Source organism: Zingiber officinale, chromosome 3B, assembly GCF_018446385.1.
Source record: "Zingiber officinale cultivar Zhangliang chromosome 3B, Zo_v1.1, whole genome shotgun sequence".
In the NCBI taxonomy this organism is placed as follows: Eukaryota; Viridiplantae; Streptophyta; class Magnoliopsida; order Zingiberales; family Zingiberaceae; genus Zingiber; species Zingiber officinale.
Genome location: NC_055991.1, coordinates 120,215,037 through 120,230,115, shown reverse-complemented (window position 1 = coordinate 120,230,115; position 15,079 = coordinate 120,215,037). Strand labels below are relative to the sequence as shown.

The 15,079-nt window shown below is 42.1% G+C and overlaps 2 protein-coding genes across 2 annotated transcripts; one reads left to right on the top strand and one right to left on the bottom strand.

Moving 5' to 3' along the window:
- Positions 1-4,561: 4,561 nt before the first annotated feature.
- On the bottom strand, positions 4,562-10,364 carry LOC121967474 (probable E3 ubiquitin-protein ligase RZFP34). The gene is made up of 12 exons (XM_042517735.1): positions 8,867-10,364; positions 8,172-8,733; positions 7,963-8,050; positions 7,512-7,571; positions 7,393-7,425; positions 6,976-7,053; positions 6,841-6,884; positions 6,716-6,756; positions 5,906-5,988; positions 5,709-5,800; positions 5,509-5,620; positions 4,562-4,844 (listed from the first exon to the last, which is right to left on the bottom strand). The coding sequence occupies exons 2-12, from the start codon at positions 8,558-8,560 to the stop codon at positions 4,740-4,742; spliced, it is 1,125 nt and encodes a 374-aa protein (XP_042373669.1). The 5' UTR covers positions 8,561-8,733; positions 8,867-10,364; the 3' UTR covers positions 4,562-4,739.
- An 899-nt stretch (positions 10,365-11,263) lies between these two features.
- LOC121967473 (leucine-rich repeat extensin-like protein 4) lies at positions 11,264-13,754 on the top strand. The gene has a single exon (XM_042517734.1). It carries the CDS (start codon positions 11,394-11,396, stop codon positions 13,395-13,397), a length of 2,004 nt encoding a protein of 667 aa, XP_042373668.1. The 5' UTR covers positions 11,264-11,393; the 3' UTR covers positions 13,398-13,754.
- The last annotated feature ends 1,325 nt before the right edge of the window (positions 13,755-15,079 follow it).

Sequence of the window (15,079 nt, the reverse complement as noted above, 5' to 3'; positions counted from 1 at the left end):
ATATCTCCATTGGTATAAGGCCTTTTGGGTAGAGCCTAAGAGTAAAACCATGAGGGCTTAGACCCAAAGTGGATAATATCATACTATTATGAAGATATCTAAATTCTTTTACATCCTACAATTGGTATCAGAGCGAGATTGTTATTCATCAGACTAACCATCGGAAGAAGCACAAGCCAGAGTCATGATCCAAGATCAAACCATATGGGTGAAATCTTGAACGAAGTAGGGGAGGCATTGAGCAGGTCAAGAGTGACCCGATACTTGAGGGGAGACCCTGAGTAGGTCAAGAATGATCCGATGTTTGAGAGGGATCCTGTGGTCTTTTGTTTGAGGGGGGATTGTTGGGGTTGCAAAATTATAAACATAGTCTCACATTGAAAATACATGAGAAATATCATGAATTTATAAGAAAAAATATCTCTATTGGTATGAGGCCTTTTGGATAGAGCCTAAGAGCAAAACCATGAGGGCTTAGGCCCAAAGTGGATAATATCATACCATTGTGGAGATATTTAAATTCTTTTCGATCCTACAACAACTTCCACCCGTAAATTAACCACCTCCACATGAGTTTCATTCAGGGCTTGATTAGGAGGAGCTTGAGTGGATTCTAGCTCCTCTACTAGTTTCTTTAGATCCTGGTACCCATAATCCTGCCAAACTGCTCGGCGACTGGTTGTTGTGTTGCCCCATGCCGTCCTCCTAGGCCTTGGCAAGTTTGCCTCTCAGCGTTATAATGTGTTGGAGCATCAACGGATTTGAATGGGACATAATCGACCTCTTTTGGGATGGTACTCCAAACGTCACACTTATTTTAGTTGAGGTGTCCATCCCATGAGATGAATTGGATCTGGATATAGAAGCTCTCAGAATGGGGTCGGTTGAGAGAGGTGGAAATGTGGAAAGTGGTTGGCCAAAAATGGGACAAGTCGGCTATGAGGGCAAAGATGGTTCGATCGGAAGTTGGCTACTCCTCCAGGGCCGATGTTGAAGCTTCTCCAAGAAGGGATGGAGGGCGCATCAAGGGAATATTCAAGGGAGCCCGAGTGGAGGGAGTTGTCGGTCGGCATCTCCTGCGAAGGATCCTTAGCGGCTCTTCAGACTTTACATATGTTGAAAACACTTGCACGAGCACCATAGAAGGTTGGGGTGGCAACATTTGCCCTTTATTGATCATGGCATCGCTACCCACCGCTCTACTGGTAGCTGCTTCATTGGTAGAGTCGTTTGGTTGATTCTCATGTTCACTTAGCACGACCTCTCCATGCCTATTTAGCTCATCTTCCTTGAGCCTCAAGGATTCATCCACTGAGGCCTTTCATATTGTCCTAGCTACAAAAGAAAGAGACAACCATAGTTAGTTATAATATAAGAGTAAAGCTACATCATTACCAAAAGTGAAGGGCAACCCAGCTTCGATCGGACTCGGCAAAAAATGTACAAGAGACCCTCTTGGAACAACTTGTGTATGTTGAACTTCAAGCCAACTAAGGTCTCTGTCGCTGAAACAAAAGTGAACTCCCAATGTTAATCGCCCAACTCATGGATAGATGGCAGATCCATTTGCCAACTGGTCAGCCAAGATACTTGCAAGTCTAGTTGGATGAAAAAATAATGAGATTTCCATCCCTTGTTGGAAGGAGTCATTTTGTCGAAAAAACAGCCTTTGATCGAGCTTGAAAAATAAAAACCACAACCTCTGATTTTTTAGGATAATAAAAAGAATGAAAAATACAGGGGTCAGGGGGATGCGGTACGAGAGGAAAAGGATGACTACCCCATATAGCAATCAGATAGAATTTGGGGCTATTTGTTGGAGAGGGAGGTGGAAGTATTGAGATATCTCATCGAAGAAACTAGGGATGGGGAATCGCAGACCCCCAGAAACTGATCTCTAAAAAAAGTAATGTAACTAGAAGAAGGAAGATGGGGTCGATCAAGGGTATTGGGGATGATTATGTGACGGCCCTCCGAGTTCTTGAACGTGAGCTTAATCTGATTCACATCTCCACCATTAAGGTCGGAGAGCATGAAGGTATACCACAGGGTGGGGACATGCATAAGGATCTCAAGGACCATGGTTTGAATGAGAAGGGAAAGTTACATAGTGTGGTGGAAAAACTTATTGGAGAAAAGTCAAAGGAAAGTTAAGAATAAATCATTGAAAACAGTGAACGATGAGCATTGGAGAAGAAGAAGAATGCATGAGCAATTCACTTGGACTAGCGGTGCTTATAAACCTTAAGGACTTTGAAATACATCCGTTCGATCTCAAGGACAAAAGATAAGCTAATTACCATAGTCATCCGATCAGGAAGCCGAACAACCAAAAGCATGACTATCAACTGCCACCTCGAAAAAATCATTAGGGGCATGGGTGAACCACGAGGCGGCATAATAGAAGAGAGGATTTATGATGTATATAACAAGTAAATTATCATCATGATATATCATCACGCGTATCACCGCACATTACTGTACATTTATAACACTTGATGTATCTCTTTTCAAAGTGGATAATACCAACAGTAAACTTAACAGAGTGACGTCAGCCTAGGCAAGTGAGCCAATCAAAAAATTAAAACCTGTGGAGGTCTAATTAGTTAGTCTCAGACCTCCTTCGACTAGACTTAATGACAGTCTTATGATATGACGAATAGTGAAAAGCCCCCAGGTGGGGTTTGAACGTCAACATGCCAGGATAGGTGTCGTCAAAGTCTAAGATAGGTCAACCTGAGTAATCTAACTGGTGAACTCTTCTTATGCTGAGCGGCTTATGCCAATCGGACATTCTGAGGGTTGGGTCCAACTCACCACTCGGATGTCATCGGGGTCTAACTCCCCACTTAGCCACTTACAGGGCTCTGCTTCCCACCACACCCCGATTGACTAATGTCGATCAAACATCCCAAGGGCTTAACTCCCTACTCAGATGGCATTGGAGCTTAGCTCCCCACTCAGCTACTTACAGGATTCTGCTCCCCATCACCCTCTAATCGGTTTATGCCGATCAGACATCACAAAAGCCCAACTCCCCGCTCGGATGCCATTAGGATCCAACTCTCCGCTCAACTACTTGCGGATTTAGTCACCCCTAATAGGAAACTGGGATCCTTACACTTGGCCCAGCTCGCTACTAGTTGGACAAACGACCAGGCTTTCTAGCCCATGGACTCACTTAGTCATTAATACTTCACATGAGTTTGTCAAAGATTCATGGAAACCATATCTATGAGTAAATACGAGATACTCCTCTCAAACCTACGATGGGACTGCTAGAAGCATAGCGATCAGATGTGATGTCTTATAGTAACGTGATTTCTCATTAACATGAGGATTAAGAAAAAAATTGATAAACTTAGCTAGCCCTAGGATGACCTGCCCGACCCCATGAAATTTTCTCACCTGCCACCAAGGAACATGGGGATTAAGAAAAAAAAAATGATAAACCTAATTAGCCTCATTGACTATCATGGGGATTAAAAGACATTATAAAAGGAGGTTCTTCTTCGTTGGTGCATGTATGTTAGTCCAGGAACTCACTTTCCATTCCATTATTCTTCTTCCACCCAGGATATTGACTTGACCATTGGAGTAGCCGTATCAGAAACCTCTTGACCTGCTTATTAACGATCTTTTTCCTCCTCCTACTTATGCTTGCAGGCATTATCAGCTTGAAGTCTTCTTTCAGTCAACCTCCAAACTAGCTTAGAACTATCTCTCATCGCTTCCAGATGAAATTCATAACAATGAATTTGTTTGAATGGAAAAAAAATGATAGAGGAATCATTTTGATTTATTCATTGAAAGGAAAAAAAATGATAGAGGAATCATTTTGATTTCTTTGGCTCCCTGCCCTTGATCTAATGAGCCGCGCAACGAACGAATGCTAGGCTTCTTGGTCGCCTACCGCAAACGCTTCCTGATTTATGAAAAAATTTCATAGGACCAAACTGATCATCATAGGACTACTCAATGTGACTAATTGAATTTATCTTTCTTTTTTTTTTTTTTTTTTTTTTTGGATGTTGTTACAAACCAGGTATCGGGCACCTCAAGTAGGCCGAGGGCAGGAAGAACTTGAGGTCTCTCATTATCAGTTTTTGCCCCACATCCAACTCGCTCTCAAGTCTGATAAACAAGACCCTTCTGGGAGAATTGTTAGGAGGACCGGAACCTTAACTGCTCCAAAGATATGGAAAATATGGTGATCCTCCGTAATAATGTACGATTCCATGAGTGACTCGGTTGGGTCGGGCCCATAAGGAAAGAGATTGAGCTCAGCATTTGGACATTTGGCCTTAGGAGAAGTTGAGCTACATAAATTATCATTTTGAGGAACACATAACTGTAGTCAGGATGCTGGGCTCTTGCAAGACTGAAAAATCGTCAACGTCGTACCTAAAATTCTCAAGCTAACACTACTTCAAATAAAATACTTGTTTCAGGTTGTCAATTTGAGTGAATAGCTCTCCCGTTCCAGATTATGTAGGTACGATAGTAAAGCAAGCTGCAGTCCCAGAACAATTCTCCATAAATTCAACAAAGAAGCTTTAGCTGAGATAACGAAGCGAAGCTTGCAAGAAATGAACTGCTAATACAATCGAACTAGGACATCAATGAGCATGAAACAAAGTTGAAACGAACAACGACGAAGCTATTAAGAAGATCACCAAAGACTTGAGGATTTTGCGCTTGAGATAAAGGCAGCACAGATGTTTTCTTAGATCAATTTTTTAAGTTTGACGAGTGTTGTAAGATTTGCACTTGAGGCATTTTTGTCCTACTACATGATACTGAACCGCTGAGGCCGCTCCACAGTCATTGCACAAGATGCGAACCTGCAGTTGTAATTGAATGAACCGAGTTATTATTGTCAAATAGACAATAAATCTTCATTAAAAAAAGAAAAACAATCAAGGGCTACTATGTTCTGGAAGAATCATGAAAACTAAACCGAAAAAAGACAATTCAATCAGGGCTACTATGTTCTTCATTTATAAAGCATCTTTAGCTGGAGTTCCTTCGCCCCTCTTTTCCACCAAGTAAACATAGAAGAATTATTAGTCAATTCTTTTTTTTTTGGCTTCTCCCCTGGGTCTAAGTAAACAGCATTAGGAAAGAGCTCATAGAGGTGAATGAAACTTAACCAAAAAAGGAATTAGTGTAGCAAATTCTAGAAATTGAATTGAATTGAATATTATCTACTGTGGCAATGGAGCATATTGTTCTGGTGAATGGTTATATACTCAACGAGTATGAAATAGATTTGAATTACACAGTAGTTAGGTATGTGCTTTAATGTAGGAAGCCGGTTTGTGTATGGGTAGCAAAATTCACTGGACTTTGTCCACAGCCACTGCCCCATACTTAGTCTTGCTGCAGTGTAATAACATTACCAGATCACAAAGATTATAGCGAATTAACAACCACATGTAGACCTTTCTGTTACCCCATGGATACATGACACAAGTAAGCACAATACAGACATAAAGGAAAGCGAACCTTCTTATCATGGTAGATTGCAGGCATCGGAGTGGCTGCTATCTCCCTGTCCACAATTTCCCACACTTTTGACATGTCGCATACAGACTTGGAGCAGAGAGGACATGCATACCTTCACGAGGAGATTTCAATCAGGCAAACAGAGTAACTTAAGAATCGTCACAATAAAGATGGCAGAAAACGTAGCAAGCTGAACTTACTGTAAATGTTGCTGCATTTCCTTCAAACATTGTACATGGATAGTGTGACCACACATCAGAACACTCACATCATTTCTAGACTCGAACAAATACTGCAAGTAATTCCAGTTGAGGATGAAAAACTTAAATTTTCAGTAAAAATTTAAGCTTTTCTCTTCAAAATTGACAAAGTGATATAAGAAGACAAGCAATCTCACCTCAAAACATACAGGGCAATCATGATGCATTGCTCCTTCCACACATGGATGACTATTCTTTAACACAATTGAGTAGCAGCAACCTAGTCGAGAAAAAAAAACACTGCATCAAGACGGGTGTAATGATGAGTGAAAAGAAAAAAATACCAAAGCAAGTTGAAGAAAACAATGGCATCATAACAGCTATTTAATTATGAATCTCCAATTAGACTACACTGATTCGCATAACCGCTGTCAACTTAAAGCAATATACTGACAAGCAAGTATTAAAGTTTCTGACAACATGCTGAACTAAGTAGGTAAAAACAAGAAGCCAGAAGCCATAACACGAAGCAAGTTAGAATTATCTAGAAACTATTTAGAAAGATCAAGATAACAAAAATATTGAATTGAAGCAAAAGAGAGTTTGAGACCTGCCAGTAGCAAGAATAACAACTAGAACAAGGCAAAAGTGATAGTAAAGCCAAAACAATGAAGGGAAAAGGAAAAAATAGATGAGTAACAACAAAAGAATTTACTCAATCAGCCTACTGACTATGAATTATGAGCATTGACAGAAGAATCTAAATGTAATCAGGAAACCCACTCAGCTGACAGACATTCAAATGCACACATAAACACAGCATGTATCTCCTATTACAGCTGACATACAAAAACTTTCAATTTCCATCAAGTTCACTCAATCCATTAGCCAATCCTTAAGGTATGAGCAACACCATTAATTTAGACCCACACTGGAATATTTTGACAGATTAACAGAGACAGACAACAGATAAACACCAAAGCGATATAGTGAAGATGGTAACTTACCACATTTATAACAATGGAAAAAATTCTCCCGTCCACCAATCCTGACATGCCAAGGGATAGGTTAGTCAAAGCAAGATAAGTGTTCTTGAATCTAAAGGACATCAATAAGGTTTTTTAACAAAAACCTGCAAATTCCACAACCACCACAGTGGTATTGTTGCTTTGAGATCTGAAGAAACATAAAAAATGAACGTGTTAAAATAACCTTTCCTTGTTAGACTAGAACATAACACGATTTCCCAAATAATTGGTTCACTTACATCATCATCGAACAGCTTGCAAATTCCACAGAAGTATTTACCCATACAAACGCCACAACTAATGCAAACTTGTTGAACCTGTAATAAGTAAAATGAGAAAAGTGTAATAATCAGTGAAGTCATGTTTAATCACAAAATTGCAAAAAGACTAGGGCATGCAACTTCACAATAGTAAAATTGGATAGCCAGTGTGTTCTCAGAATATTTAAAGCAAATACTCATCGAAGTGACTAAAATATGCAGAGCGCTTAGTGATTGTCAAAGGAAGAAGAGATTCAAGATAGGTGTTAAAGATCTTTAGGCAATGTGCAGTAGTTGATGATCATTGCTGAGCATATAAACAACCATTTATTAATTGAACAACTATATGTGTTACTCTATCACTTTGAAAATAATGAGCTAGAAATAAATACTTGCCTCTTGTTCAGTGCCACACAGTGAACATATAACCTGAAATGAAAACATAAGCCAAGTGAGAAAGCTCATCATTTATAAGAGATGAGTTTTTCATTTTAACCAAAAAAAAAAACAATTACTTCTTTAACTTCTTGACGTGGAAGGTCGTGTCTAAATCTTCTTTCAACATCTATTGAATTCTGCAAACTCAAATCAGAAAATCAGTATAGTTTCAGCTTATATTGCATATGGAAGAACTTTATTTAAATAAGATGTAAATAAATAAACATAATTAGAAGGGGAAAAGCTACAAAATGTCATTTCTTACCTAGCAAATCAAACTGTTAAAAAGTTAAAAGAAAAACAAGAGTAAGAGTTTGCATCTAGTATGAAAGTCATCAGTTCAGATAGGAACAATATTAAACTCAAAAGTGATCATACAAGTGATAACAAGGAAAATATGCCATTTCTATGAAGTTAAATTGTTAGAAAGCAAATGAAAGAGAGTTTTAAAAGGAGATTTATTTAGTTAGAAACATATCAGGCCAGATAAAAAGATGCTCAAAATTGAAGGTAAATGAGAACACTGACCATTGCCTCATTGTGGCAATGTCGGCAATCAAAAATCTTATTACAACATGGTGCGCGAATACGACATCTTCGTCGATAATGTGGGCATCTGCAAATGATTCAAAAGGTACAAGAATACATAAGTGATCAGTAATATTTAAACACCTATGAAATTGTTGAAACTTAAACATTTCCAAAAGACAAAAGTCATTTGGAGAAAAAGAACATACCCATACATCATAAGACTATTGTCAAGTCTATCCTTGGCAGAAAGGTCAGAAGCAACTAATCTTTCTTCAGCTCTATAACAGCTTTTATCAGCTGAGATTGGGCATTCAATCAAATTCTCACTCCCATTATCTCGGTATACTGACGTTTTTGGCTCCAAGATGGAAGATCCACAAAGGTCAGCTAAATCCCCCATATATAGAAGATTTGCTACCAGAGCTGATGCACCTGCAAATACAAGAATGTTTAGCAAACCATTTTCACCCATAGCGAGTAGTTGGTAGCCCATGAAACCAGGACAATTGTGCAAGACTGAAGGTATCTTCCACATAGCTGTACACTGTTTCATATCATCTATCATAGAATTATGTTGAACAGCTCCAATCAGCATAAGTCCAAGAGTATCAGGACATGATTTAGAACTCCATATATTAGTGCATATACTGCAGCAAATTATTCTTACTCCAGCTTGGAAAGGTGACACAAACTAATCCTTTGTATTCGAAGTAGTGTAATAACCAAATCGAACAAAATGCAGACCAGCAAGATAACCTCCCTCTGTTTCTGGTAAGAATAATACATGATAGAAGCCATCAAATGAAAGTGGAAGCAAAAAAGGTCTAGCAAACAAAAGGTCCAGATATGTAGATTTTTTGACAATTTCGACAAGGTAGGAGGAATACTTGAGTGAGCCTACCTTGACGTGCATCGAGCTGCATCAACAGTGTTTCTCTGATTTCTGAAAATCCAACATATATAGGTTGATCTTTGTCCAACCATTGTTGTTTCTTGTTAATAATTTTTCCACACAACTTCAGGATGCTCTTCTCTACTCTCTTACCTGTGCCAACTACCCATTTGCAGATAGTTGACCACGAACATCTACCTAATCATATCTAATTGAGCACAATACTCATGTATATCCTGGTCACTGACAGTTTCAATGGATAAACCTGCATGAAGCTTACTGAACTTGGTTCGTTTCACCAGCCAGAAGAGATGCACATCAGGTAATCAACAAAATCCATCACCATGTGGATGAAAGACTTGTTAGTCCCTCCAAAGGATAAAATCAATGGGAAAAAAACAACAGTGTGAGGAAATTTTCAATCATATTCTCCAAATGTGGTTCGAATAGGCAATACCCACCACATAATTAACATATGATTTAGGATAACCAAGGCACAGGAACATGATTTTTGACTTTGTGTATTCCCTACACAAGGGGCAGGTGAGCTCACCTACTTTCCCATTGCACATCACACGATTGAGACCAATTACGCAATCTTACTTCAGTGTTAAATAATATGTAGACCTATATCGATGCTACTATCCTCATTCTTAAGTGGCTTGTAATTGTGAAACAGAAATTCTTGCTTACTCTAAAGAGATAATCGTAAGATTAACGAAAATACAGATAGTAGATGTATTAATCGAGGACGAAGAAAAAGGATAGTAATAATAGCAAATGCATTTAAAGAAGAAATTGGGAGAGAGAGAGAGAGAGAGAGAAAAGGAATGAAGTGCGAGATAGCAGAGTTTTATGAACCAGAAAACAATTAATCTAAATAATCCACCCACGGACTGCTAAAATTTCCTAGCTATATCCTTTCACTAAACCAGGCATTTCGGTAAACAATCAAATAACTACTGGAATAAAGGCAGAAATGACAACTACGAACAGAGGCATGATTTAGTATGAACAAGACAACCAAACAAAAATTGCCATCATTAGATTCTCCAATATAATCGCAACCTACACCAAATGGCTACGACCATTTGATCTACGCTGTGATCGTCCAAAAAACCACCGCCAATCGCTCATCACAGAACAAAACATCTCTTTCCACCAAAGGGAAAGCAACACATGAAATTGAGCAACCCTAGACTAACAAAACCACTAAACAGAAGCAATAAGACAGGCGACTGCAGCGGATAATCTACCAAAACGACTCCAACAGATAAACTACAGGAACAAAAGAGAATCAATCGAGCGAGAAAACAAAAGGGAAAGTGGCAGAAAATCTGCGAGACCGGACGAACTTCTTCGACGATCGACGAGATCGGACTGCAAAACCCAGGGACGGAGATCGCGATCGAGATCAGCTTTCGGATTCGCCTTGGCTTCTCCGGTAACGGGACGCGAAGGGACAGCAGAACTCGTTGATCCAGCTGTTCGAGATAGTTCGACGAAGGTCTTTTATAGCAACCGAGAGGCCTCTAATGAAATTACCATCGCGCCCTCGGTCCATTCCACATTCGCCGTCTCGCCTTCGCCAAAAGCAGAGCAAATTTGGAATTAAGCGAAAACAGTGGTAATTAATGAAGGTATATGTGGAATGGGAGTTGCGTCACGGAAGAGCTGGTAACAGATAAAGCTTTGATTTTGCAGCTGGGCGACGAGGATGGGGTCAACACGTATGACGTGACGGGATTGATTTCAAATTTCGAAATAGAAGGAGATATTTTTAGCGGCGTGGGACCGTCCTCGTCGGCACGGTGCCACGGTCTGATCCTTATCCGGCCGGCCTCGATTTGGCTCCATTTATGACTTTGACAGCTCGGCGCGAAATCGGATCGTGCAGCCCGTTACGCTACCGGGTCGAGACTCAAAACGGTGCGGGCTCATATTTAAGGGCCCGTTTCAGGCGGATAGGGCTCCGGTTTCTAAGGCTGAAAAAGTCGGATCTGAACAATTGCGCCTCCACTCTTTTACGACGTGCAATCCCGTCACCAACTTGTGATCAACAAGGCAATTATTATTCGATTAATTAATTCATTTATATATTTATTTTGAATACTTTTTTTTAAAAAAAATCAGACCCTCGATTCAAAGTTCAAGCCTCCTCGTTCTTCCCCCAGCGATCCACGTCGCCGCTTTGGCCATGAATCGCGCTTCGACGAATCAGCCGTCGGTGTAAAGACCCAAATTGCCCCTTAAATTTATCAAAATTATCTCTTAACTGTGAGTTAAGTGTATGGGGTAAAAGAAAATATATTTAAGAAATGCAAAGGGGCGAAGTGTAATTTTCACATTCCCAAATGCCAAATGGGCATCTATTTATTATAAATATTCATGTATTTCAGCCCTGTACCCTGCTCTTCCCAAGCTTGTTCGAGAAGAACAAAAACCTCGAAGCAGGCGGCCGCTCCTCGGTGTTCGCTCGATCGATCTGTAACAAGTAGCAAGGAGGAGGAGATCGCCAGAGGAGGAGGAGGATGATATGAGGAGGTCACTTGATCGGGAAGATCACGGCCTCCCTCTCCTTCTTCTGCTTGTTCTCCTTGTCTTCCCCCTCGCCGCCTCCTGCTCCGGCGGCCATGGGCACGAACGGCGGCTCCGGCGGATCCTCCAAGACCAAGTAGGAAATAGTTCCTCCGACTTTCTGAATCCCCACCTCCGAGACGCCTACATTGCCCTCCAGGCTTGGAAACTCGCCATCATCTCCGATCCTTTGAATCTCACCAGCAACTGGGTCGGCCCCAATGTTTGCGACTACACCGGCGTCTTCTGCGCCTCCCTACCGTCCGACCCCAGCCTCACTGTCGTCGCTGGCGTCGATCTGAATCATGGAGACCTCGCCGGGTACCTCCCCTCCCAGATCGGCCTCCTCTACGACGTCGCCCTAATTCACATCAACTCCAACCGATTCTGTGGCACCCTCCCCCGTTCTCTACGCCGTCTCACCCTCCTCCACGAGCTCGACGTCAGCAACAACCGTTTTGCCGGACGTTTTCCTGACGTCGTCCTCCGCATCCCCTCCCTCCGCTTCCTCGACCTCCGATTCAACGAGTTCGAAGGCTCCGTGCCACCGGAACTCTTCGACCGCGACTTTGACGCCATCTTCATCAACCACAACCGGTTTGCGTTTAAGATCCCAGACAACATCGGCAACTCCCCCGTCTCCGTCATTGTACTCGCTAAGAATCGCTTCCATGGGTGTCTTCCGGCGAGCCTCGGTAACATGTCGCAGACCCTCAACGAGATCATCCTAATGGATAATGGCCTCGACTCCTGCTTCCCGTCAGAGATTCAGCTGCTCAAGAGTCTCACTGTTCTCGACATCAGCTACAACAAGCTCGTCGGACCACTCCCTGAGTCCATTGGCAGGATGCATAGCCTCGAGCAACTCGACGTTGCGCATAATCTATTCTCGGGCTCGATTCCTCCTTCGATCTGCAGCCTGCCGCATCTCAAGAACTTTACGTACTCTTACAATTTCTTCACCGGGGAGTCTCCGCAATGCTTCGAATTGAAGCTCTACGATGATCGGCAGAATTGTCTCCCCGAACGACCGAAGCAGAGAACGGTGCGACAATGCCAATCATTCTTGTCTCGTCCTTCCGTTGATTGCTCTTCTTTTGGCTGCAAACCTTTTGTGCCACCGCCCCCGCCGCCGTCACCTCCTCCTCCTCATTCTCCGCCGCCACCATCTCCTCCTCCACCCTCTCCGCCGCCGCCATCTCCTCCTCCACCTTCTCCACCGCCACCATCTCCTCCTCCACCCTCTCCCCCACCACCATCACCACCTCCTCCTTCTCCGCCGCCGCCATCACCTCCTCCACCATCACCTCCTCCGCCATCACCTCCTCCGCCTTCTCCGCCTCAACCATCACCACCACCTCCCTCCCCTCTACTCCAATCGCCGCCTCCCCCTTCTCCATCGCCGCCCTCATACTGCGTTCGATCTCCACCGCCGCCGCCGCCGCTGCCAGTCTACTGCTCAAGTTCCCCATCTACACCCGTCTACTGCCCCCGACCTCCATCGCCTCCTGTCTACTGTCCGCCTCCTCCGCTACCTCCTCTCGGCTCTCCTCCGCCACCGGTGTATTCTCCACCCCCACCTCTACCGAGCCCTCACCTTTCTCCTCCACCACCTCCAGTCTATTTTCCACCTCCCCCACCGCTTTCCTCACCGCCTCCACCTTTTCCGCCTCCGCTACCGCCATTGTACTCCCCACCTCCACCACCCCCATTGTACTCCCCACCTCCTCCGCTGCCCTCGCCCCCACCTCCACCGCCCTCGCCCCCTCCACCGCCTCCATGCATCGAGCCTCCACCTCCGCCACCACCTCCTTGCGTTGAGCCGCCACCACCTCCTTGCATTGAGCCACCACCACCTCCATGCATCGAGCCCCCATCGCCTGCGCCCTTCCCATATGAAGATCCTTTCCCAGGCGACGTTGGAGTCCATTACACATCACCTCCCCCTCCTCATCACTATTAATTCTCGTTCTGTTTCAGAGTTTTTTTTTCCCTCTTCTCCTCAAAGTTAGGATCTTTCTTCACGGTGAACTCTTCATCAAATTTCTCAGTTTTTTTGGTTTCTCTCTTCTTCAATGCCCTTCCTCCACACACGAAACACCAGATTGCCTCAAGAAGTTGTAGACATGGGAGAGGCACGGAGAGAAGGAAACATCGACAAGGAGAGCTTGTTCTCTACTTGGCGACCACACTGTCTTCTGATTGGTCAGTAAAAGTAAAAAAAAATTGAAAAGAAAACTCTTAGAGCGCATTGCAGCGTAAATTATGTATAGTTGAACTTGATATTCCATCATCCAAGTAAATCATCAGTGTTGCTATCCTTCGCTCTCCTGCATCCCCTGTGTTATTTCCGGTTGTTTTCACTTTATAGGTTGTTTAATTGAGGATATCAAATATCAATTTGGTTGGAGCTTTTTTTTATTTAGAAAATCAAAAGATTGTTCTTTTTTATATATTTTTTCTTTCAAATAGAATTAAAATAGCTATATTTTAAAGAGCCTCTCCTTCCCCGGTTAAAAATCTTTCAAAGATTTGAATTCTAATTGCTGTGTATTGTAAAACGGTAAATTTAAGAACTTTGGTGCCTTCATGGACGTTTTTCGATTTGTCTGGATGATCAATGGGATAGGATCAGACCGGTCATCTGATCGCTCTCCGGCCAATTGGTGAAGGTGCAGATTTTGCTGCTCACTTCTAGTCTTCTTCCTAGCATTTTGCAATCGTCCAGGTAGATTTTTAAGCTCGTTTCAAAGTTTACTCATTTTAATTGATAACTTTTATCTTCATCTATCAAATTCAAATTCTATGGAGCGTCGCCGTTGATTCGTTCTACTCGAGCGTCATGTGTAGGAGGAAGTACAGTTAATGTGCTGCAATGAATCATGACTACCACGCACAGTTGATCATAAATAACATGGTGGATGGAGGTAGTAAAACGGTCAGATAATCAATAAGAGGGTCAAAAATTTAAATTTTAATAGGGACGATTCTGAAAGTCGACATCTGTTTAAATGAATCAGAGGAAAAAACAGTTTAGTCGGTAAACTTTGCCATGCTTTGTTGAACGAACTTAATTTGACAATTAATGAGTGAATTTTGTGTGTTTCCTATAAAATAAACATCTTGTTCATCTAAAACAATTTGTTATGTGACTTTAGCTTTGTATTATAAGTTTCAAGATATATTGATTGGTTTATCTTGATTCATATATATTAATGATGTGAATAAATATATGGGGAAAGACCTTCTTTTATGTGTGATGTCCAAGGACATGTAAATCCAGAGTTCGAATTTATCTAAGTGGAACAACAAATATTTAAAGCTCTACACCTACGTTCTCTTCTCTTCTGTTATATTGGTGGGGATTACGGTTCACCGTTGCATCATGGGAAACAGACTACTTGAGGAAACCTCAAAGCATAGCCACCGGTCCATTCACTTGCCGATTGCACGCCTGTTCAATCGTTCGCTCGTTCGGTTGCTCTACCTGATCTGCTATACAGTGCGATCGGCTGTCAACTCGACCAATCTGCGCTCAATGTTTACCAGAAACTAATTTTTCTTGGTAACTTAAAATTATCTGATCAAGTCATCTTGATAGTTAGATTTAATTTGATATATTTAAATTTAGTTAATTTTTATAAA